Source organism: Terrapene carolina, unplaced genomic scaffold, assembly GCF_002925995.2.
Source record: "Terrapene carolina triunguis isolate 2854851 unplaced genomic scaffold, T_m_triunguis-2.0 Scaffold85, whole genome shotgun sequence".
NCBI lineage: Eukaryota > Metazoa > Chordata > Testudines > Emydidae > Terrapene > Terrapene triunguis.
The window spans coordinates 25,969,477-25,995,602 of record NW_020664436.1 but is presented as its reverse complement, the minus strand read 5'-3'; the positions used below and the strand labels follow the sequence as shown (position 1 = coordinate 25,995,602).

General features: G+C 38.4%; 1 protein-coding gene across 1 annotated transcript in view; it reads right to left on the bottom strand.

Annotated features, from left to right (window-relative positions):
* The window catches only part of WDR27 (WD repeat domain 27), a 114,687-nt gene that overhangs the window by 47,353 nt on the left and 41,208 nt on the right, over positions 1 to 26,126 (bottom strand). Inside the window, exons 13-19 of the mRNA XM_026649529.1 lie at positions 24,619 to 24,697; positions 22,096 to 22,170; positions 18,363 to 18,466; positions 16,331 to 16,420; positions 9,465 to 9,586; positions 7,981 to 8,114; positions 184 to 281 (exon numbers count right to left, since the gene is read on the bottom strand). Of these exons, the coding sequence (XP_026505314.1) occupies positions 184 to 281; positions 7,981 to 8,114; positions 9,465 to 9,586; positions 16,331 to 16,420; positions 18,363 to 18,466; positions 22,096 to 22,170; positions 24,619 to 24,697 (702 nt within the window). The remainder of the gene's footprint in view (positions 1 to 183; positions 282 to 7,980; positions 8,115 to 9,464; positions 9,587 to 16,330; positions 16,421 to 18,362; positions 18,467 to 22,095; positions 22,171 to 24,618; positions 24,698 to 26,126) is intronic.

The window sequence follows — 26,126 nt, the reverse complement described above, 5'->3', positions numbered from 1 at the left end:
CTAAATACATGAATCTGCTAGGCTGGAGTCCAACAAGACTACTATGAAAAATTACGTTAGTATTATAATTGTAGAAAAAGATACTAGCTATAGAGTTCATGCCAACTTTTTAACTTGAATATTTCCATGCCATTCAGCCTAAAATACTGTACAGAAACAATAATTATCCAGGACCCAGGATACAAGAGTGGAAATCATTTATTGCTGAAAGGCTGGTAATCTCCACAGTAGAAGCCATGGGGAATTTCTGTACTGATTTGCAAATGCTCTTCTGTTTATATCTGCAAAAGATTGAGATTAATGTACTATTTAGCAAAAAGAGTCATAATTTATGACCAAAAGTAAACTTCTAGTGAAACATCTGGAAGCCAAGATCCCCTTTTTATTACCAGACAAAGCCACAGTAATATAAAGGTTCAGCTAAAAAACAATTTAGTTGGAAGACTCATAGTAGGAAAAAACATGTTTACACGTAACGTAGGCATGAGTACTTTTTGCTCTAACGTACTGATGTTCAACTTTCCACCTACTTAAAATCAAAATAATTCAGCCTTCATCCAGAAGGTGTTAAGAGTAAATCTTCCAATTATAATGATTATGCAAGTAGAAATATCAATAGGTATGGTGCTGTATTTCACGTGCTGTGTATGAGGGAGAAGAGAAAATGGATGAGAAAACAAACAAACCCTACCTTGTTTGACCCCCGGCACGGTACTAGAGATCTAGTCTGAAAGGTTTTTAAAAAAAATTGGTTGAGCTCTCATAATGTATCCAAATGCAGACTGGTCAGGAAAGATTTCAAGTTTTAGCAACAGGCACTCTGTTTGCTCTGCCATGGTTCAGGTAAAACACTGCTCACGGGTGAATTCAGTACTCCATGAGACAGAGTGGTAAACATGGAGCAAACAAATCCCATGAGCTGAGTCTGGAGAAACAGGCACAGATATCTTCCCTCCCCAACATGCATGAACAATAGATAAAGGACCTGTTCCAAATCCCATGAAGTCAATGGAAGTCTTTCCATTAACTCCAATGAGAAGTGGATCAGGCTCAAAGAGTAGAATACTCTTTCGCCAACAACTGGAAGGGAAAGCAACAAAAATTAATTGAAAAGAAAAAAAAAGAAGAATCCATCCCAAATGAGAGGCCCTAGCACATTCAGGAGGCACTGTGGTCACACAGAGGAACCGTATATAATTTTTTTCCTCTCCACTTTCAGGGACAGAATGCTAGCTTTGCTCTGGGAAGAATAGCTGTGATGGTGTATAGGATTTTGTGGAGAGTTAGTCAGAGCACTGATTGGAGGGATGAAGAGGTTGGAATGACAGAGTGCAATTGTGAGGAGTAGAGGAAAGGAAACCTTTTAGTGCTTGACTGCAGATGGAAAGGAAGATTATACAAAATGAGGGATATGACTATGAAAGAGGAGGTGACTTCAGAAAACTGACTGCAGTTAACAGATAGAAAGGATCCACAGGAACTTAGTATTCCTTGCAGAAAGTAAGGGGTATTCTGGAAGCGATACATATTTCATTTGGAACAAAATGTTGTGTGTTTTTATTTAAAATTTTATTCACCTGATAATCCTAGAGCAGGATAAGAATTCATTAAAAGGAAAGAAAAAATATTTCTGTTTCAGCATCACAACTGAGCAGAGGAAATTAAAACTAAGTCCAACAGTAAGAACCTCACCACCACTCTGCCCACTTTGTGTTGGGTCAAACAGTCACAGAGGTGTAAAGGGGCCTGAAAAGCCCTGGTTGAAGTTTGGGGAGGATACACCTGTTGGAAGCACTGTGGAAGACGGCCAAAAGGCTGCCTTCCAAGGACTTCATCACAAGCACACAATGCTGAAGCCCTTAAGGCAACCTGGGATGCTGTCATAATTTAAATTGACCCCCCAGGACTGTCTAAATTATGCCACCATGGTCCTCTCCAGCCCCCAGAGCAGCCCAGGATTAGGATGATGCAAACATGGCTTAAAGCTTACTGCCACCACATACCCCAGCCTCTTAGGATATGTCTACACTAGAAACATAAATTGACCTATATTAGGTTGACTTACAGCCACCACAGTAATTACTGCGGTGGTGCATGTCCACACTACCCTCCTTGGGTCGGTGGTGCGCATCCTCACCAGGAGCATTTCCACTAACCTAAGAGGGGCAGTGTGGGGAATTGAGAGCCCAGTCTCTCAGCTCCTCTGGCAGCTTCCTGCCGGAAGCCTTGCTACCCCACCGGCTCCCGGCGGGCTGCCCTCCCCCTCCACTTCCCGTTCCCTGCTGGGAGAAGGGTCCAGCTGCCCAAACTTCTCACCCTGACTCCCAGCTGGGAGCAGGGTCCATTCTTGTCTGGGCCCCCAGCCGAGAGTCGGGTCCAGCTGCCCGGGCTTCTTGCCCCAGCAGGGTCCATTCTCACCCCGGCTCCCAACCAGGAGTGGGGTCCAGCCACCCAGCTCTCCAGGAGAGTGGGAGACAGCTGGGCTTTAGATGTCCGCTTGCTTATCAATTTCACGGCTCCTGCCAACAGCCAATGTAAGGAATGCAGTGTCTACACAGACACTGTACACCACTACCTCGATATAACGCGACCCGATATAACACGAATTCGGATATAATGCGGTAAAGCAGTGCTCCGGGGGGGCGGGGCTGCGCACTCCGGCGGATCAAAGCAAGTTCAATATAACGCAGTTTCACCTATAACGCGGTAAGATTTTTTTGGCTCCCGAGGACAGCGTTATATCGAGGTAGAGGTGTATCATCCTAACTACACCAACATAAGCCTTACACCTCTCATGGAGATGGATTTATGTCAGTGCAGTAGGGCTCTTACATCGGGGGGAGGAAGGCTGTAGTGTAGACACTAACATAATTAGGTCAACATAAGCTGCCTTATGTCAACCTGTGTAGTGTAGACCAGTGGCTCTCAACCTTTCCAGACTACTGTACCCCTTTCAGGAGTCTCATTTGTCTTGCATACCCCCAGTCTCACCTCACTTAAACTACTTGCTTACAAAATTAGAAATAAAAATACAAAAGTGTCACAGCACACTATTACTGAAAAATGTTTTACTTTCTCATTTTTACCATATAATTATAAATCAATTGGAATATAAATATTGTACTTGCATTTCAGTGTATATTTGAGCAGTATATTTCAGTTTTTAGACCAAAATGTTTGATTACATAATAATTCGTTTTACAACCTCCTCTCTGCTTCACACTTTATTTTGGAGATGCCCATGAACACATCATCACACACTATCTGTGGTTAGGTGGCAGCCATATTCAAACTAGCCCAGTCAATAACACAATGTTTTATATTTTTAAAGGATTACACACACACACAAACACAGTTGGATGTAAACTGAACTCCTTATCTTGTGAAGAGTTTACTTGGGTGTAAAACGGCAAAGCTCTGAGTCTGTGTGCATCACATCATAGTTTGGCCTATCACTTACATTCAGATATTTCACAACCAACTCTAACTGAATCTCACAGTCCTGGTTTGTTAGGTCTCACCCTCAAGCACCTTGGAGAGGGTGGCAGGCCTGTGCTCCACACACTCATTTCCCTTCAGTGAAAAAGGCACTAGAATTCACACCCCCAAAGGCACTCGTGGAGCTCTCTTCTTCCCTAGATCTCTTAGCATGTGACTGGGTCTAGCACTGCTTTGATTAAAACCCTGCCATCACTTCTTGGGGGCCATGTGGTTTACATCATTAGACCCAGCACCCACGGAGTTTTGCTATTCACTTTTGAATACAACTGTAGGCCCTCTCCATTTTCTGCAGACGTGCAACTCTCAATATTTTTATCAGGTACAGGCCTCCTGGTGATATGATCTGAAATGTCATCAAATGAACATGCAGAGACTTCTCTTGCGTGTTCCATTAACTCAAGAGAGACTTTCCTTTCAGTACCTTCTGTTTCATTACCTACATGACTAGTAACACAGCCCTGCACTAGAGGGATGTATTCTTAGCTATATCTCTGCATATTCAATTTAGTGACTTGCTTGGTCCTTCTAGTTTTAAATCCTTTCTATTTGATGTCGCATTATCTACTAGCATGGATGACTGCTTAGATTTTTAACAACTGCATCTTTCAAACACTTCCAGTTTTAGTTCCAGGGAGTCTCTTGCCAATCCAATCAATGGCAATCCATAGTAAACAAATTCACTTGGGGAAATAAGAAATCCAGGGTTAAGCAATCAACTTTACAAGGGCCATGACAAAAGGGAGGATTGGATTTACTAATATTAAGCACTATTACCGAGCTAGTCAGAAATCGGATTTACTGGATAACAACAAACCCTAATAAGCACTGGGTAGAGAGCTAGAACAAGCTTATTTTTGAGCAGTAAAACTCCACGTGATCCCCTGGGTATCCTGTTGAACATAAACTCTTCTGAAGTACCTGAACTCAACATTTTGCTATTTATCAGCATTTTAAGGACTTTTCTTAGCTTGAAACACTTAGCATGGAATTCTGCCTATCCATGTGCTGGTACAGCTTGTTTGCAGTGTTGTTGTAATCATGTTGGTCCCAGAACGAGAGAGACAAGGTGGGTGAGATAGTATCTTTTATTGGATGAACTTCTGTTAAGTCTGTGAAGCTCAAAAGCTTGTCTTCCACCAACAGAAGTTGGTCCAGTAAAAGATAGTGGGTGAGGTAATTTCTCTCTAATACAGCTTGACATTCTAAAATGTCAGAGAACATGTCCCATAGTTTGTTCACTTATTAGGTACATACTGTTACTATGAATAAGTGCTCAAATAAATGATATACATATTAATAGTTCACAGTCATTTCAATAGTGTTTTTATCTCATTTTGTATTCCTTACATACTGTTGATTCCCTTCTTTAAAAGGTATGTCAGGCTGACTGCAAAATTGGAAAAAAAAAAAAATTGTCTGCTTCACATTCTTTAAATGGACTGAATGCATGTAAGGATGTGAAGCATCACAATCTGAAAACAAATTAAAATTAATGGCAGATAGTGAATTTTCACTGCTTTTATCAGCAGTTATGTATGCTGACATGAGGAAATTTAACTAAATGGTAACATCAGAGTGTGTAAAGGAAGTTGTCGATAAAAAGGATGATTTTGCATTTAATCATAGATGCAGTAGTCAGGCCATCTGGATTCTACTCCTACGATTGCAACAAACCTCTTGTGTGACATTTGCAAAGAAGGCTCTCTCTGACTCACTTCTCTCATTTAAAAAATACTTACCCACTTCACAGGGATATTGTGATGTTTATTCTTTAACGCTTACAGAACTCTTTGACACTCTTGTTTGGAAGGCCCCACAGAATGGGAAAAGTATTAAGATTGTTATTACTATTTATTATTGTATTGTCTTTACCTCTAAAAAATGAGAGAATCCATTGGCCATCCAGATTGCATTACCCTGCTCTTCTAATTAAAGGATTAAAGCATTCTTTATGGTTCCTTCTAGACTTCTTGAATCTGTTCCAACAAGCATTTTTCCAAACTCAGAGCATGGAATGAGAGTTGTGAGAAACAAAAGAAGTGACACTGTGCTTTATAAAAGTAAAAATGCCACAAAATGGACTGGACGGAAGCCATAAAGAAAATGTCAAAGCAAATTAAACTTTTTTAAAATACCTTTTTTTTTTTTTTTTTTTTTTGGTAATAAAGAACAACTTGCCCTTAGAATAATTTTAGGTTTTTTTAATAATGTCAACAATTTCAAGTTTGTCCTTTTTAGCACTACAAAAAATAACCCCAGGAAATTAATGGCATGGTGCTGGGAGTTGGCGTTGCTCTGTTAAGTGATACTAATTTAATGGATACCTGCAGCATCGAGAGGAAAATATTTGAACAAAAATAGAGATATCTAGATATCGTACAGTTATCCTACAACATAATTGCTTCGTAGCGTCTGAGTAAGTCCACAAAAATACTAAGAAAATCAATTCATTAAACAAGCTTAGAGTTAGAAAATAAAGCTGCAGTCATTTGGATCTAAAACATCAGGATTGGAATTTCTATAGCATCTCATTTTAGGATCAAAAAATGGACTTACAAAGGTAGGTAAGGAGTATTACCCCCATTTTACAGAAAGGAAGACTAAGGCAAAGAACATTTAAGTTACTTGTCTGAAGTCATACAATCGATCACTGGCAGAATTAGGAACAGAACTCAAGTTTCCTTATTCCCTGTTCTCCACTATAACCACTAGAAGACCATGCTGCAAGGTAAACATTGCAGAATGCGAGATGTTTATAGTGTGGGTTCTGAGATGTTGTGGAAAGCTGAGGAAAATACATTTACTTGCAAAGCTAAAAAATATTCTTTATTTCATTAAAGTTAATAGAAACCAATGTAAAACAGATAATAATTCTTGGCATTTTGTAGTCCTTGGTTCCTAAAACTGTGGAAAAAGGTGCAACTACACTTTCTGTTCAGATGGCTGGCAGCAAGTCTAAATTCATATAAATAAGGATCACAACAATCTCCATCAAGGAGAGGGGATAGAGTTACTATTACTCTGGCCACTCCTAAAAATGATGGAAAGTAGGGAATCACAAGTGCTCAGGAATTGAATGCTTAATTCTAAGCAGACATCTATACTTTGTTCAAAGTAGGAATTAATCTCCGTTGTCAATCTACTGTTCAAAGTCAGACTAGATCATAATAATGGTCCCTTCCGACTTTAAGATATATGAATCTAAAGTCTATATGTTCAAAACCAGGTTTTTTAGACATAAACCTTTTTTAAAAAAAAATTAAAGGTATTTTTTTATTTTAGCTCAGTGTTTTGGTACTGTAGATTATAGTTTTAGAGTTCGAATGTGCATTTACTAGCCCTATGCCTCAATTCAGGAAAGTATTCCTGTTCAAGAGAGCACCTAAGCACGTCTTAAGTCCCAGTGAAGATGATGGGATGGACTTAAGCACATGCTTACCATGAACTGGAGCCACAGGGCCAATGAAGTTATGACAGTTTCCCCAATTTAGGAGCTTACGTGCTTACTATTAACTCACAGTAGTAAGCACTATATCCATACTCTTTTGCCCTTAATTCTTTCCTATCCCTGCCCCAAAATCTACAGTACCACTATAAAACAAAATAAATAATCTTAAAGCTTTTTTTTTTAAAAAAAGAGCAGTTTGCCTAAACATTTTTTTAAAGTTTAAAAAAATAGAAATGAAAAATAATAGAAAGGAAATTGCAGAATAGTGGTGACATAAAAACAAAGATCAAAGATGAATTTTTAGAATTATACGGATGCACAAAAGTATTGCTGTAAACTAGCAACAGTGAACGGAAAACATGTAGTAATGGGAGATTGGGAGGGTGTGAAGTTTCAGTTGTAAATTAAAAGATTAACAGGAAGTCAGTGGCATTTCTGTATAATTGGGTCAGTTCAAGTGAGAGAATGACCTGTAACAGTGGGGAGACTTGAGAAAAGGACTAAGAGAAGGCAAGAACTAGAAAAACAGGGTAATGGGGGAGGAGTAGGTGGATATAGTAGAACAGGTCTACAGCAGAATGGAGGAAATCCATGCAGAAGTTTCAAGACTAAGAAAACAATATTTGAATTGTATGTGGTGACAGAAAGCCAGTGAAAGTGATTGAAGTGATATGGTTGCTTTCCTGCTCTGGCAAATGAAGTTTGGCTACCTCTGAAGTTCAGAAAATATTTAGGAAGACCATAAAAAAAGTTAGTTGCAATAACTGTAATGAGAAGTAATTAAGGCATGAATACATATTTCAGCAGAGGCAACAGAATGTAAGGAGCAGTTTCAGAAGTTTAACGACAATAGTAGTAGTAACCTTTGCCTCTGATAATACATTCTTGATCAAAAAACTTTTGGGACAGGATTCATTTTCATTCTGTGATGCCCGGACAAAGATATATGTAAGATTACTTTTGTTAAAATAATACAAAGCACCTACTGATAGAATACTTCCACTGTTCCATTAATGGAAATGTTTACCAACCGTTTTAGGTCATCCTTGCTCGTGTCAAGATAGTAACTTAACAGATGAAATTCAGCTCCACAACACAGCAATATAAATGTATCTATGTAATAAAACTGTGCAAAGCGTATAGATTTATGGAACATCTCCTTGCCCTGAAATGCAAAGTGAATAATTATTAATAGAATCTATATAATATATACTATATAATTTTTTCCAGGAAATTTATAGCACTAAGATGTAACAGGTTAACTGAGTAAAGATATGCCCTTTTCGTTGACAATACTTACTCATCCCAAGGTCTACTCTTTTTTTTTGTTTAAATTAGTTGGCACCAACGTTAATAACATCTGTAGTCAGTTAAATCTAATATAATCTGGTTTAACATATTAAACTTCCATTTTTTTAAATCAGAATTCAGGGACAGACTGAAATTAAACATGGTGTTACAGACTATAGCCAATAAAAGTATGAAGAATTATATAGTGAATAAAGGCAAAACTTCCAGAAGTTTGGGTGCCTCAATTTTTGGTTATATAACTTGAAATATGCAAGGCCTGACTTGCAAAGGTGCTGTGTACCCATCGTTCTCACTGGTGTCAGAGCTGTAAGTACTCAGCAACTCAAAGTCAGACAACATGCCAACTCTCGCAAATTTATCCCGAAAGACATGCTTTCCAAGTAAAATTAAGCCTCTCTCATGATCAGCCATGGCTGGAAAAAAAATCCTGACATTGTAGAGTTCTATCACTGAGATCATGAGTGAGGCTTAATTTTACTTAGAAATGAGTGACAGTCTGCCCCGGGAAGCTGCTCCCCTGCCAGCCTGGGAAGTGGGAGAGGGGACCCCACTACAGCCACCCCAGGCTTGAGGAGCGTGAAGAACCCTAAGAGGAGCAGAAGTGAGGCTGAACTATGGCCTGGGAGCTGTACGGGGGCTGAAGTGAAGAGGATGGGGGCTCATGAGGTGGGGAGGCTGTACTGATGGTGGGTTCTGGGCAGATGGGGTGAGTGCTGGGATGGTGAACTGAGGTTGGTGGGGGTTGGTGGGGCAGTGGGCCTGAACTGATGGGGTGATGATGATGGAGGCCTAGGAACAGAACTGAAAGGGGGCTGAATTGAGGGGGGTTGGATTAATTGCAGGGCAGGAGAGTGGCAGATGTGGAGGTGAGAGCTCCTGCAAACAGGGGCCAAAATCACCTTATCCAGTACATGTGGGAGAGTGGGCAACACTAATTGTCATATGCACACACTCTGGAGATGGGCAGGGGGGGTTCAAAAATCCAGAGACTGACCTAAAAAACCCAATATAGTCTTTTTTTAAAAAAATTTGGCCAATCTGATGATTTTGGTGTTCTGACTCATGATTTTTCATATGTTGAAGTTGGTAATACTGAGTCAAGCACTGTGTGTCCTAAGCTGGGCTCCCACAAAAGAGTTTTGGGTACTGATAATATGCAGAACAGGGCCTACTATGTGTCTAACTGACATGAGTTACTCATTACCAGAAATAGGGCAGGTTCTGTATTGCGGACTGACCAGATCCTTAATGTTCTGTCTTCTGATGCAGAAACTAACCACCTCTTGTCATGACTCCAGCCAACAGAGTTAATTGCACCATCATGACCTAACAAAAATAATAATGGAAATATCAGAAAATCTATTTCTAACATTCATCCGGAGATAACATATTGATTGGATATAATTATTCAGCATTTTAAAAATAGCTTTTAGATATAGGCTTCAAAGAGTTTGATTTAAATCAGTAAACATCAATCCTTGCTGATTTTTCTCTCCAACCAAAAACAGATGAAAAATGTCTTTCATTAATAATCCAAATTCACAATGTTAAAAAAGTATCCTATAAAATGTAACAATTTGATACTTTTCCAACTGGCGCACATTTTGCTGCCAATGCTATCAGGTAATTAGTGACAAAATAATATAAAATAATACATGTTTTATTCCTGATTTTATTACATAGTTGATTTTTACATGGTCATTTTTATTTACTCAAAATTTGAAATAGTATCTGAATATTTTTAAATTCCTGCAATATCAACGTCAATTAACACTAAAGAAATACTTCTATGTAAAAATCACTGTCCATCAAAACTAATGAAAAAATAAAAATGAAATTCTTTCAAGCCTCTATATACGTTAGCAACAATGGGGCATTTGGAGATCTTTACTTGTGAGATAATGATAAACTAAGCAGAGCAGAGTTTTCGCCTATGGCAAGACTTGGTTATTGTACCAGTTTGATGATTTATCTTTTAAAGATCTAAAGACTTCTTTTGCATATAAAATACCATTAGGATTTTCAAAAAGCTCATAAAGGTAATTTGTCTTGGAACATAAAATACTTTCTGAAGTTTGATTCAATTTGTTCCATAAGATCAACAGCAGTTTTATTTGTCTCACTGAAAATCAGGTTTACAATTTTAGCTCTTGATATTAGGCACATTTGTAAAAAATCCTCTGGCCACATAAATATGGATGTGAAGCCAGGTCATATGAAGTAATTGTTTTGGTATGGCTGAGTCAACACATTGTCATATTGTGCAAGGGTTGATTTAAAAAAAAAAAAAAAAAGATTTGCTTCAGACATTGGGTTTTCACTGTGATGTATCTAAAAAGAAAAATGCAAATGAGAAACACTGAATTGCCTGTAAATATACTATTGCCAATATATAATTAATCTTGCATAATATGTTGCTAAAATAGAGACTGTACAGTTTGTTTGCTTAAAATCAACCCATTCAGATAGGTAATTTAGCAGCGGATCAGACTAATATTAGTCAAATTGTAGCACAAAACTTCCCCAGAAAATAAAACTGCAATGAACCTTTTTAATATCAGGCTTCCAAAGTCAGAGAATGCTATTCTCTGATTAATCAGCCTCTATGACCACTTACCCTTAGGACTCACCCCCATCCCCAGCAAAAGGTTGAACACCACCAAACTTACAGTACTGAAACCAGAGTCTAAGTAGTATGGTTGATTCCCTTTCCTGGACCTTTGCAGTTCCACTAGGACCTGTAAGAATTTTGCTGATGAAAGGTCTCAGCCTAAAAAGAACTCTAACTCTAGGAGGGTGATATTTCCACTGTCATTTACGGTCTTCGGGCTCTGAATCAGGCTCTCTTTTACAAAGTTATCCAAATAATGGAAAGCTTAGAAGCAAAGGGCCTCCATTTTCAAAATGTTGTGAACCTCATTGTTTGGATGCTTAATGTAAGGCGTTTGGAACCTGATTATCAGAGGTGCTGTGTGTCAAAAATTCCAGCTGAAGTCAATAGGGCTGTTAGGAGGACAGTTGAAAGGAGTAGGTCAAGAAGGCACGGTATCTGTGATCTGGAGGAGTGTGGCATTGGAAGGTGCTTGTAAAATGGTTTAGGCACCCTTGCATTTGCCTCAGCCATCTGAAGTGCTACCAGATACTTTGTCAGACAAGGTTTGATTCTACAGAACACAACCCCACCACCACCACCAAGATCAACAATTACAAAAGAACCTCCCTCTTAATTCACCTACAGATTATGGTAGCCCTAAATCTAATTTTGTGAAGTCAATAGAAAGGAGACTTGAGTTTTACCTTCAAGGAAATTTCTTTACTAAAGTATATAGGCAATACAACATCAAAGAAAAGAACCATGAATAGTTAGTTATATGTATCATATTTTAATGGAATTTGACCTGAAGGCAAAATATCCATTTAAATACTATTAAATGGTTTCCAGATTCCAACTCTGAGAAGATGTAGGCCTTACAATGGTACAATTTTATATTTTTATTGCTAGCAATTTGTTATTATAACCACAAGGAAATAAGTGGCTTCCACTGTAGAGACAGTCAAACAGCAGCTGCTAACTATTAAGAAAATATTTCATAAAAGAGATAGTTATTGATTGCAGATCGTAGTTTACAATAGCTATAACCCCTCATCAACAAACAGTTTATGGAAGAAGCAGCCTTTTTTAGTTTGGTTTGAGGCTGTTAAAATAAGAGTTAGCTACTATGAAGACAGCAGTTCAAAATTCAGGCACACTATACAGAAATCAATTAGTTAATTGATAATTTCTAATTTAGAATATATTTGTCCTGCTAATAATTGCATACAATTCAAAGAAAAATGTTACATAAAAGCCAATTATCATGTTTTGTTAATCTTATTTCCCTATAAGAAATTTGTTGAATTTCAGTTGACATTTAAAGTTCCTATGCTGCCCCCTCGTGCACATTTTTATAATTCAGTCAACTGCAGTTCTGCCTGGAACAGATCTTTATTTTACTTTAATTACCCTGTGCTGTTGTACTGTTGGCAGCATGTAACAAGAAAAAACTGTAGTTAAGGTTTTCAGTGATAAAGTGTATCAATATAAACTGGTTTATAAATTATAGTATTTAGATTGTAAACTTTTCAGGTCAGGGACTCAGAACATCTTTACCTGTCAACTGCCTAATATATCTTGAGTTTTGTTGTACTTTATTATTTGTATAATAATCAACACAATAATTAAGGTAGAGAAGACACTTCCATTTTATGTCCGTATCACAGTGCAATAACTTTCACACCCAAAACAATGATACCCCTTCAGGTAAAATTTCAAAGCCAGTACTTATTCTCAGAACAAAGGAAGGGTTTTGTATTGTTTAGTTTTTAAAATTTTGTAAAGTTCTATTCAGGTACTTGAGTTATCTGTGTAAAAAGTAAAAAATACAGTATAACACAACTCCCATTTTCCAAAAATGGCAGGGCACATGAGAAACCTTAGGAAAATCTGAGGGTTGGAAAACTGCAGGAGCTATCCAGGACACTTACATTTTCTGCAATCTAGGTCCCAGAACCCCAGAGCACAGTAAAGAAGAGGCCAACTGGCTTCAAAAGAGTCTTCACTCAGGGCTCCCCAATCCTAAGGCACATTGAATAGGATGATAGCTGGCTTTGTAGAGTGATTGGCTTCAAAAGAGCCATGCTACCTGTAACCCTTTTAAAGCTGACCAGCATACTCTTCGCCTCGCTCTAAGAGCTGTGGCACCTAGAAGTAAATCTGAATAGGAATGTAGTCCAACTACAGGCGATTAAAAACAAGTTTAATATAAACCAGGAGTTCCAGTTCCGGATTTTGGTATATAAGGGCTGTAATGCTCCTCCATGATGATGTAGTACAAAAAGGTGTTTTCGACCAGTCAAAAAATATGTCCAGATGCTTTCTTGGCACTCAAATAACTTAACAGCTGCTGCTGCTTTTTTTTTTTTTTAAATTGAAGTTTAAACTTGCCATGAATTTGCATTCTCAATGAGAACTAGTGCCTTTGACAAAAAAATGAAGTTGTAAACATATTAATCTGGTGCTCCAAATAGCAGCACAGTTGTTAGAAAGTAAGTAGGAAATCAATACAGGATTTCCTGATATTCTGAGATGCGCAGAAGGGAAGGGGGAAAACAAACAAACAAACAAAACAAAACACAGATCTGGTGCTATACAGTTGAAATGTTTGATCTCATACTATTATTATTTATATTTCAGTAGCACATAGATGCTCTAAGCAGGGATCAGGCCCTATTTTACTAGAGGCTTTATAAATGTATTTAAGAGATCATCCCAGTATAAAAGGCATTCACAGTCTAGATTAATGATAAAAAGCTGAAGTAAATAACACAGATAGGCATATGCCACAGGATAAACAATAACAAGCAAATTTTTGTGTAGACTAACTATGCCCACAGTGTAGTTTGCCATCTACCTCGCTATTTCAAATAGCAATGTTCTGAATGCATCTTAAGAAAGGATTTAAAGATAGATACGATTTACAAATCTTTTCAGTGTGTATCATATATAAAGACTGGAAAGGGATAAAGAGAAAAAATATTTGTGGAAGAAGTAATCTGGCAGGTGGTGAAGGCTGAGAACACTGATGGGGCAAAGACAGCTGTAACAATACAATAAGGTAATAGACTAAATCATCTTAAAAGTGAGGACAAGAAACATCAGATACAAATGCCTTTTGTTAGAAACAACACCCCCCTCCTATCAAAGCTTATTTTTTAATGAAAACTCTGGCACAACTGTAATTATGGTGCTAGCACCATTCCACTATAAACAAACATATGCCTTTGAGAAGGCTTTTAAATTAGCATGAAGAGGGATTATTCGGTGTACATCTGCAATCTAGATTTAAAGAACAAATCTATTTGGTCTTTTGCTTTATAGACAATGCCTGTTTTTAAGAAAGAGGGAAGCATACTATTAAAAAAATCTTATTCCATAGTTTTTAGCATAACTGCATATTATCTAATGTTTTATTGGAAAGGAAAAACCCTTTCACTTAAAAAAAAAATCACAAAAACAGAAATATGTAAGTGAAAACTTAATGACTTTCTAACTGATTCACTACTACCTGATATCACTCTGGAGGGTAAATCTCTTGGCGTTGTCAACAGTTTTTGCTACTTGGGTTCTATGATCAGTAGGAATCTTGACCTTCAGACTGAATTGACTAACAGATTTGGAAAAGGAGCTAAGAATTTCAGGCTTTTACAGAAACATGCATGGAATAACTGCAAACTATCGACAAAGGTGAAGATGCAAATTTATGAGACTTGTGTGCTTTCATCTTTGCTTTATGGTTCAGAAATGTGGACTACATATGCTAGGCACATCAGGAGACTGAATAGCTTCCATATGAGATACCTGTGCAAGATCCTGAAAATAAAGTGGGAAGACAAAATACCAAACACAGAGATGCTAGAGCACACGGGACTGACACACTTACAGTAAATGACAGTAGAACCTCAGAGTTACAGACACCTCAGGAATGGAGGTTGTCCATAACTCTGAAATGTCCATAACTCCAAACAAGACGTTATGGACTTCAGCCACTGGAGGGACAGGGGAGAGGCTGCAGCCACAGAGGGAGAGGTGGTCAGGGGTTCTGACCCTCAGGAGCACCAGGGCTCAGGGCTTTAGAGCTGGGGGGAGTGCTGAGGCTCGGGGCTTCAGCCCCACCACTCCATTCCCGGCTTCTGCCCCGGGGGGTGCCAGGACTCAGGGCACCCCATGGCTCCACTCCCGGTTTCAGCCAGGGGAGGCAGGCACGCCGGGACTCAGGGCTTTAGCTACAGGGGGAGTGCTGGGGCTGAAACCGGCACCCCCTGCAGGGAAGAAGCCAGGAACGAGGCTGCGGGGCTGAAGCCCCAAGTCCTGGCGCCCCCCCACAAGGCTGAAACCAGGAACGGAGCCGCAGGGCTGAAGCCGGTGACCAGTAAGTCCAGAACTCTGGTGTTCGTATCTTTGAGGTTCTATTGTACTAACAAGAGGAGGAGGTTGCAATGGCTCGGTCATGTCAGGAGAAGGGGAGGAGACTGTATCCCCGAGAATATTTTGTACAGAGAGCTTCGAGACAGCTCTAGAAAGCAGGGCCGCCCTTTATGGCAGTACCAAAACGTGTGCAAAAGTGATATGAAGTTGTTCAACATCAATGTAGAAAGCTAGGAGGAGCATGCAGAATCCTGTCCAATCTGGAGGGAATATCTGGCACTGGGTGCAGCTCAACATGAAGCAGCTTTGATCCAGAGGATGGAAGCAAAGTGAGAAAGAAGAACGCAGTGTACTGTAATCTTGGACTCCAACTCAGACAAGACATGGATCTGTGAAATTTGTAACAAACAGTATCTCTCTAGAATAGGGCTTGTCAGCCATAAGCGGACTCATAAGGAACCTGGCTAGACCTTTTATGGATACACCATGATCCAGTGGATCAAGGGTTACCTATAATAAATAGAATTTGGAGAATCTAGCAAAACACACACAAAAATTAGCAAAGCACTACAAAAGATTTTTCTCCTACTGATAATAGCCCACCTTAATTGAGTTGTCTCATTAGAGTTGGTATGGCAACCCCTATCTTTTCATGCTCTCTCTCTCTCTCTCTGTGTGTGTGTGTGTGTGTGTATATATCTATATATCTTCCTACTGTATTTTCCACTCCATGCGTCTGATGAAGTGGGTCTTAGCCCACGAAAGCTTATGCCCAAATAAATTTGTTAGTCTCGAAGGTGCCACAAGTACTCTTTGTTCTTTTTGCTGATACAGACTAACACAGGAACCACTCTGAAACCTGTCATACATTTATATTGTTTATCTTCTCAGTGATCTGAGGAACTCTGGGAAAAAAACAAGCCAACTCAAGCCTGGAATAACGTTAACCAGACATACAAGTTTACTATATCCTCACTCAGAAGTAGTAGGTTTTTTTTTTTTAATTCTTCATATAGTGACAAGAATGGAATCTTTTAATTAATTTACAAGTTTATTTAAACTGAAAACACATCACTCCATATAAACTATATTTACAAACAGTTTACCTGAAAAAACAGCCGGTGTTCCTGTCAGATTGGAATTGAATACCAGTAAAGATTTGTCAGCTAGGCCACAAGCTAACAGCTCTCCATCCCCTGTAAAAAGATTCCCTACAGGTTTATGGGTTGTGAGGAGTGTGTGTCTAATATCATAGGGTTTTTTTTAAAATCATAAATATATCAGAAAGAGGGGAAAGCATGTTACAGCACATAAAAATATATAATCAGCTTTCACCTAACTTGTTTACCATTTTCCCTTTCAATGGAAATCAGTTAAGATGCAGGGGGGGAAATATCACTCATTACATGGCAGAATGTCACATATTTAAACAAAAAATCCTAAACAAATATTACAGAAATATTTAGCAGTCACATTTATCTACTTCCTGATTTATAAAAATTACTATGTATCTATGTATAAATGTCACATCCCCCTTTCAAGGGTACCAGAATAAAAAATAAGCATTCTTATGAGAGCACCAAGACACCTTTGTCAGTATTCTGATAACTTCTGAAGCAATGGGCACAAGCCCACCCCGCCATAGCTTTACAGCCTAATCCTAAGAAGTTCTGTGGCACTTCTCATATGAGTAAAGTTATTCATGTGTACAAATGTTGGCAGGATCAAGCCTTTTATTTTTTTCCTGGATGTAGTGGGATGGGAAAACTGTTTAACCCAAATAATATTTCTGAAAGAGCAAAGATGGTTTGGGGCTTAAAATGCAGAATCCCACTGTAAATTAGTATAAAAAAAGTTTGCAAACCAGAAGCCAAAATAAATTAATGAACAAAAAAAGGAAAGAGACATTCCTAGCTTGGGGTCAAATCCATGCTATGATTCACCCACCCCACCAGCTATGAAATCTAATCTTCCCAAAGGCATTCTCCTGTTAAATAGCAAATTGTTTTGACTATGTATTCCTGGAGAAGGAATATCAACCAACCTTGCTAACAAGAGATAAATGGTGGGATTCAATCTGAATATAGATTCTGAATATTAATTAATTTGACAGTCTGAAGATCACTCCTTGAATGGCTTCTTTCATGTATTTGAATTAAATATTTTAGTTTCATAAGATTTAATTAAGATTATTTATATCTACCGATTTATAAAATTATTTAAATTATCCATGACAGGATCCACCAACCCTTAAACAAAATTCCTTTGCCCATCTATAAATTGCTTTAGCTATCTCTGATACACCAAGACAGGACTCTCTGCTGATTTTGGGAATAATATACTTCGGTTTTATCTTACGAGAAGAGTGTCCAAACCAGAGTGGGCCCACTCAGGGTGTAATCTCTGTTGAAAGCTCTCCACAGAGACATAGAGAAGAGATTGCAGCTGAAATAACCATTCTTTATAGTTTGTGTTCTGCTTTGTTCAGTCTTTTTGATGTTTATTTTCCTTTCTTTAATAAAGAAGCCATAGTTAATAATTGTGATTATTTTGCTTGCCTCTAATTGTGGTGTTCCCTCTTAGTCTAAAATAGAGGGATACACATTCCTGAACTGTCAGTAAGAGATAAAATTATCAAGATCTGACTAACTATATCTTGTTTCTCTATACTATACATTTTTAGTAATCTTTGTGATAATTACTTGGTGCTCAACACCTTAAAACACCCCTTTTTACCCCAAACAGATGTCCAGTGAAGGTATTCATTTTAAAGGGATCCAGTTCCTTGATACCTGGAATTGGAAATGAACTTAGAGGAAGGCATCTCCCTAAAGAAGCCGAAGATTTGAGTAGGGCTCCTAATGTCTGGTAGAGTGAGGAGTCAACCTCCTTTCCCAACCCAACCCTCATAGGAGGGAAGATCAGAGGTCCCAGCAAGAGGCTGGGACCGGGTGTGGAGGGCTAATGGCAACCCTCCGCCGGGTGCAGACAATTAAGGAAGGAAAAATGACCCAAACACTATACAAATTATTGCTAGACAGTTCCCAGATGAGTAAAGCTGACGCCTAAATAAACCACATCCCTTATTTTAATTCCTGGATGTCAGGGACAATAGTATATCTTAGTGGTCATACATACCTGAATACTGAATACAGCAAACAGAAGTTGGTTTATTAGCTACTGATATCTGTCTCTCAGATTTAGTTGGAGGAGAATTTTCCAATAGATATTCTTTATTTTTTCTTTTAAAAAAAAGGAAGTTAAGGAAAACATAGTTAAATGTCATAAGAACAGTACATTTTCACTTTACATGCTAAACATTTATATTACAGTTAGAGTACATTAAAAGTATAATTCATCCATACATCTTCCCTCTTTTTTAGATTCCCAGACAAAACTTGTGGTAAGAAAAAGTTGAGTCAGAATAGATATCAGTAACTTAAGGGTAAAAAACATAACTGGGATGTTTTAATTACCACAATAACCAAGCATTGAAACCCAGTAAATTATGAGTTAATGTTAACTTAAAAAAAAATCCTAAATATGAAGTTGTGCAAATACACGAAGCATGCAGACAACCTAAATTCTGCCCTGTAGTCACAACAAGCAATAACTGTACGATGATGATTGATGCATATTAGTGCTTCTGGTTCCAAATTAAAACTATTTTTAATTTTTTTTTCATATTTTCCCCTTATGGTGTCATTACAGGGCAGAGTTAAGGTTCTTTGTGTGCCTTAACTGTGTATTCCATACATTGACATGTTTGGATTTCTTTTAAAGTTAAGCTTAACTCTGAATTTCCTGGGTTTATAATGCTGGATTTTGGTGTAATTATAGTATTTTTTATGTTTCTTTCCCTTAAGACATTGATATTTATTCTCAGCCTTAACTCCATCATAACAGTTTTGTCTGGGAATTTTCTTGTTTTTTTTTTTTTTAATATTAAATTTGTATATATTAACACTAAACAAGAATCCTAAAGAGAATGCTACCAAGCAAATACTTCTAATGGTTTGAAGATACGCAATAGCAACCCTAAATTAGATAATTTTATTTATTTTAACGTTTAGGGTCAGATTCACTGGTATGCTATGAGTGCTTCACACTCCCCTAGAGCAGCTAAAGCATACTGACCAGTTAAGCTAGGTTTACAGCTGTTTGCTGCAGCTCCTGTAATATTACTGCCTTAGTACACAGCGGAATCAAGGCCGCTGTGTCATGGGGATGGGAGCCTTTCAAGCACTAACCTACAAGGTAGCATGGGGTCAGGGAATCTTTAAGAAACAATTACAACTGGACCAACTGACCTATCAAGGAGAGCTCTTTACATGCCATGATCTGAATCTCTCTCATACACTCACCACAACTAATAACACTGTAGAATGGAAATTGGCTGTAAAGGAAGGGTTATGATTGTTTCTTACCTTTGCAGTCACAGTGGTCCCAGTTAAGAGTGATATGAGCTGTTGACTTGCCTCTGTCTATGATCATAACAATTGGATGCACAGTAACTTAACTGAATTACAACCTGATCTTCTCAAATATAGCCTGTCCACAAAACTTCCATAATTTTAACTATATGGGAAGTTTGAATACTCTGGTATTCCACTACTGAGATCATTCAGAACACCTGATTCTAAATTTCTGAAAGAACCCATTTTTAAATCTGTTTAACGCAAACTAATTAATGGATTTCCTTGTAAATTCTCAGAAAATCCATTCTGCATTCAAAAAACTATGTGATATAAGCAGGTGAAGATATGTTGAATTTGCCATACATAACTAGACATGGCAGCATGATTATTTAATATAATTTTGATGGATATTTATATTTTTAAGCATTTTTTTTCAATTTTTAATTTAAATGTTCATAGTTACTGGAAATTATGGGGGGGGGGAAAATCAAACAATACTTATTTAATGACAGAAGATGCTGAAACTCAAAAAATTAAATCTTCATAACAGTAAAACACAAATTGTCAACATCACATGTCAAAAGATACAAAGTAAATATCCTTAAATCAAACTCCAATATGTTCTCAAGCAGCACTTTACTTACTTTGCCTATGTGTGAATTTTAATGATCAATTTAAATATTTTTACTCAGTTTGTATTTATTAACATCTGCCAATAAATATCTAATCCTTCAAAGCCTATACATAAACAGAGGGTGAATTCTTACTTTTAATGCAAAACTCAGCTCAGCCTTAGCTAAACCACAGAGCCACAATAAGCATCTGCAGAATACTGTTCCCTGCCAAAGGTCAGAAAAACGAAATGACACTTTAGGCCCTGGTCCTGCAATGAGATGTAGACATGCAGACACTTGCACCTGCACAAAATCTCAGAGGCGCCCCATGCAGATGCTGAAGTTCACCTGCATGCATCCCACTGAAGGATCGGATTCACATCAGAAAGGAAGGTTACAAGTATGGTATCTGTTTGCATCCATGTCAATAATTTACCAGTCATCTATGCAAAAGTTATCAGGAATTTGGACTCTCATATGCATACCTTTACATTATTCTGCTTGCCAATTAAAAAATAACCACTAATTCTTTCAAGATGAACCAGTATTTTCCAGTTTACAGACAGTATGATGGATGTGCTGGTTACGTGTTATAATGGCAGCCTTGGTCAGCTAGCCTAATAATGAATTAATTCCAAGTTCAAGGCTTTTTTCAGATACCCACACCAAAAAATAAAATCAGTTTGTTGTATTATTTCTTGCTGATAACAAAATTACTTAGGACGGTGCCTTAAAATATGGTTCTACTCTGAAAAGTGAAGATGTAAAAACCACACTTTCTTACTCAACATATATATACTCCTGGTGTGTTGTATCTGCTTATTTCAGTCACAAATAAAAACTGTTTTGTTTTACTCGTTAGTACCACAGAGTCAACACAGAGTGGGAATTAGATACTATATTCTAGATTGTGCAAGTCTTTCTTAAAATCAATAGTACTATTCATCTAAATGCTTTCCAAAGTGATTAAGGAAATCTAGCACTATGCTATTATACATTTCAGAAATGCTAATAAAAGAGAAAAGCCAAGAGAAACCACTACTGTCACACTTAATTTTTGCTTTTGCAATATAGATAAGCCAGATCCGAGGGTGAATTTACAGGGCTGGCAGTTAGGATCAAATGGGTGTGGTACATCCATTTCACGACTCAGCATAAAACTGTCAACTCCTTAAGATCACACTGAGACCTGGATTGTGTATCATTGCCAGTGATGATGATTGTACAGGTCAAATTCCACCCTAAGTAAAATCTGTGCAGCTTCATTATATTCAATGGGACTGCATATGTTTACGAGAGGGAAAAAGTTTTGATTTCAGTGGACTGACACAGGCGTAGAACTGGACTACCATAGTGGTGAATCAGGCCAAATATATTTCCACTTGTAAAATGAACACACATGAACTCAATGAGCTACAATAAGCACAGAACCTCATGAAGCCATATTTAGTAACTTTTCAGACTGGAACTACACATTAAAAACACTTTATGGGAATATGGTTCCAAACACGTTTAGCACCAATATGCTTTTTTAAGTTAAATGCGTCATTTTAAAAATAGCGAGAACATAAATATATGTTATCTTTTGTACGTAAAGCTTACTTAAGATTAATGAATATAACTTAAAATGTCTTTAGAGTAAACATTTAGCAGTTCTTCCAGCTGTACATCAGAAAAAATGCATCTCATAGCAAACCTAAGAAGCATTTTAGTTCAAATCATATACCCAATTTAAAAATGTCCAATAGATGAAGTAGGTATCTACAAAATACCTTTTCAAGTAAAACATCTATTTATCATCATTTCAATATTTTTTAATGAATCTACTGAATTACCTACCGTTTGCAACTGCTCTTCCACTCTGATATCTTGTTATTTTTCTTCAAGTTAGTCTTTGGAGAAAACATGGTCATTCTGCGAAGAAGAAAACAGGCTTTGCTATACCTATATAAAGGCACTTCTGAAACATTGTTCAGGAACAAGTATTTTATTAAAATAACAGTGATTCTGTTTTCCTCTTCATACATGCAGTTGTTCCATTAGTGACAGTGAGAAATATGTACATATCAGCAGAAGAATAGATCCCTGTAATCATCTTACTTTCTAGTTCACTCCCAAATATTGCTTGTAATAACACACTTGATGGGTGCTACACTTTGAAGAACATAAAGGCCTGAGTTATCTACTTCTGAACAGCAGCCTTTTTACACAAGTAGTTAGTAGGATGTCACTGTACCAAGTGGATAGAGCTCATTCTACAATTTTTGAGATGACTTGAAAAAGTTGCCAATAGGAGATGGTAGTTTCTAGCACATATGATTGTTCCCAGCCCCAATCAATCATCTCACAGAACCATAAGCCCTCCTAGCCCAAATCAAACAATTTTACCCTTCTCTCCAAGTCTCTTTCAAGGACCCAAACTGGTGGCCCATACAATTGTAGCATAATTCCTCCTTCATTTTACCACAACCATTCATATTTATGAATATCCACACAAATGTTATACACTCACACACAATATACACATATTTACACACACGCATACGTAACTAGCTCTGGGATCTAAGAATCTTGCGCATTTATGTACAACTTACACCCAGCATGGATATAATGTTTTTGTGAGCTAACCTTAACACTGAGTGACTTTTACTGGTCTAAATTCTACTCTCAGTTACATGCAGGCAACCTAACTTAGTCACTTATTTAACCTGGATGGTCACATTGTGACATGAGCACAAAAATCTTTATGGGGTTAAAACGTGTCATGTTAGTTAAATTACTTTCACCCTCTGCCCACACAGAAAAACTAGGGGAAATGGTAGTTGTCATGAGTAGGTGCCAGTGAGTACAGATTCTAGTTGATGCTTAAAAGTGTCTGAGAAGGGCACACTTGTGCCCTGGAATATAAACAAGATAACCTCTAAGGTTAAAGGACTTGGCATCTGATGAAAATGGGGGAGAGAAAGAAGCCCTGACGACATCTCTAACCTATCTCCCTTTTTTACTCAAAGCAAGGGTTGCCCTAGGCATAAACTGATGCTACCACATGAAACAACTGGTGTTAGGCCTGATGGCTACCTCCCTTCCTACTATCTCCTCCATTGTGAAGCAGCAGCAGAAGAGGAGTGATTACTGGCAGGTTTAGCACTGGCTATTACTGAAGACAGCTGCAGAAGAGCTTGAACTGAGCTGTCCGAGTGCTACGGTGGGCAGTCTTAATAGGCTTCCTGCACTGTCAGGCACCACGGGGAAGTTGCTTCTGCAGTGCTACTGTAACCCACACACCTCCTGGGTGTGGTGTCCCCTCTAGTGGCACCGAGACCCCTTAGAAATTAATGAGTCTGCTACAGCCTTAGCTTAGAGCCAAGTGGCTTTTAGCTTATGCAGTAGAGGCTCATACATTAAGCTTCAGAGGTCCCAGGTTCGATCCTGCCTGCTGACGACTGGGGTCTGTCGGTGTTACCCTACTACTAGCCTGGTGCTCCTCCCTCATCCCCTTTAAGCTGCCTCTCAGCTGTGTAGAGGAGTGGAAAAGATGTTGGTTCCCTTGGCAGAAGCAAAGAGAGAATTAGGGGAAGGAGAGAGAGAGAGAGAGATGGTAAGAGAGCAAGAACCATATACAAGAAAGAAAGGAAAGAGGGAATTATTGCACACTCTTTATTAAATAGACTTAATAGAGAAAAACAGAAACCAAAAGTACATGTTGAAGGAGAGAGAATGTCATCGAGTGAAAGAGAAGGAAAGAAGCAAGAGAAGTACAGTCAGGGGTTAAAGTGGGCCGGTACAGTATACCGGTAAAAAGTGGCCGCTGGTACTGTCCCGTACCCAGCTGACTTTAAAGCAAGGGCCCTGCTTAAAGCGCTGCCACGGCAGCGCTTTAACATAGCTGCCTCTTTTGTGTCCCCCGTCGGCGGCCCTGCCGGGTCCCTATCAGCAGGGCTACCAATGGGGGAGGGAGCAGCGGCCAGAGCCCCGGGCCCTTTAAATCGCTGCTGGAGCCCCAGGCGGTGCGGGCCAGGGGATGCTGATCCCCCAGCCCCTACCCTTCTGCCAAAGGCCCCCAGACCAGTAAGTTTTCAGAGTTACTTTCACCCCTGAGTATGGTGAACAAAAGTTCCATGTGTCTATCCCTATTGATTAAATGAGGTATTATTAAGTATCAATAGATTGCTCATAAACTGAGTATTTTAATTTCTAACACATTGTTAGCAGCCTATTTATCTGTATTTTGTACCATTATTTTATTTTCAATGCATCATTTATTCCACAGTTGCCACAAGGTATTTCTACACAATAAAAAAGGAAACAAGGTACAGTAATATTACATCCATATAAAATATCTTTAATAGCATTTCTACTCACTGTGGTGCTGTTGTGTAGCCTGATGACTTAATTTTACTGTGGAAAACCAGTGACTGGTCTTTCATTGTGCCCTTCATACCTGCATTAAAATAGCTTGAACTTTTAGTAGAGAATTTTCTTAATATTACATTTCCATAATTCAAGTTAGAGGGAAATTATTTCTTTAAGATAATGGAACAATTGCTGTCTCCTTATATATAAATTGTTCTACATTCTAAATATTTAAAATTGGATAATGATTGTGGAAGATGTGTCAAATTAATTGTCTAGAATACCAGTAACTGGACAGTTGAGAGAATACAATTTATATTTGTTTACATATTGCTGTTTATGTGACAAATCAATAAAACAACAAATGCTAAACATCAGATTAAAAATTTAATTATTAAATATTAGATTTAATATTTCACCTTCTACAGCATTCATTTGAAAGTGATCATAGATATCTCTGATACCAGCTTCCATAAAAGCCTTCAATTGCAGGAAGATTTATAGTTTTGTAGCCCCGCGGCGAACCGCAGCCACTGGGAGCTGCGAGCAGTTGTACCTGCTTACGCTCAGGTAAACAAAGCATCTCACGCCCGCCAGGGGCTTACCCTGAACAAACCACAAACCAAGTTTGGGAACCACTGCCCTAGACAAGTAATATACAATCCCACAATAGTACATAATGTCGTGGTCAAAGACACCCACGCATTGATTTTAGTTTACAGACTCAAGCCTGAGGCCAGTTTATTGACATACATACCAGTGCACTGGGGTGCAGTCCGAAGACTGACACACCGAGGACCGCTCGCAGGTGGCTTTTATTTCATTAAACCGCAAGCAAAGTACAAACAATACATCATGAGTTAAGAAATTGGGGTTGGGGTCAGTCCCCCCTTCCTGGCACCTTCCTCATTATTTTCTGAGAATTGGGTGTTTTATTTGGGTACGGGGGCGCTTGGTGGTTTTCCCCAGGGGTGGTACTTGGCACCAGTTTAGGGGTATTTCTCGTCAGGGTACATATTATTTTCCGGGGCTTTATGGTTATGGGCACAAGGGGGTTAACATAGGACGCTCAAAGAGGGTATATGATTGGCTGGTTTTGCAGATAGCTGGAACAACAGGAAGAGTTGCATTTAGCTAAAGTTACCTATTGCTTCACACAAGCGGTTATTATATTTCATAAACATGTGGTTATTAGGTTGCCGAGGCTTTTACCACTGTTACTTCCTCCCCCCTCCCTCCTCTGGTCATGACCCTTGACCGAGTTTGGCAGAGAACTGTGTTGTTCAGTCTTGCTTAGGCCTGGGCCTGTACTGCTCTGTGTAAGGGTAGTCAGCATAACAGATCTCTGTTGGAGGGTTTATTTCGGGGCCTTCAGATTTACAGTTTTGGCTATTAAAAAGAAGGCCCCCCTGTTCTATTTCCCCACAATAAGATTTGAATTTATAATACAATGGTCTCCAAAGCTATCTGAACTCAATAATATCTCCCAAGGATACTGCAGAAATTGCCGTATCTGT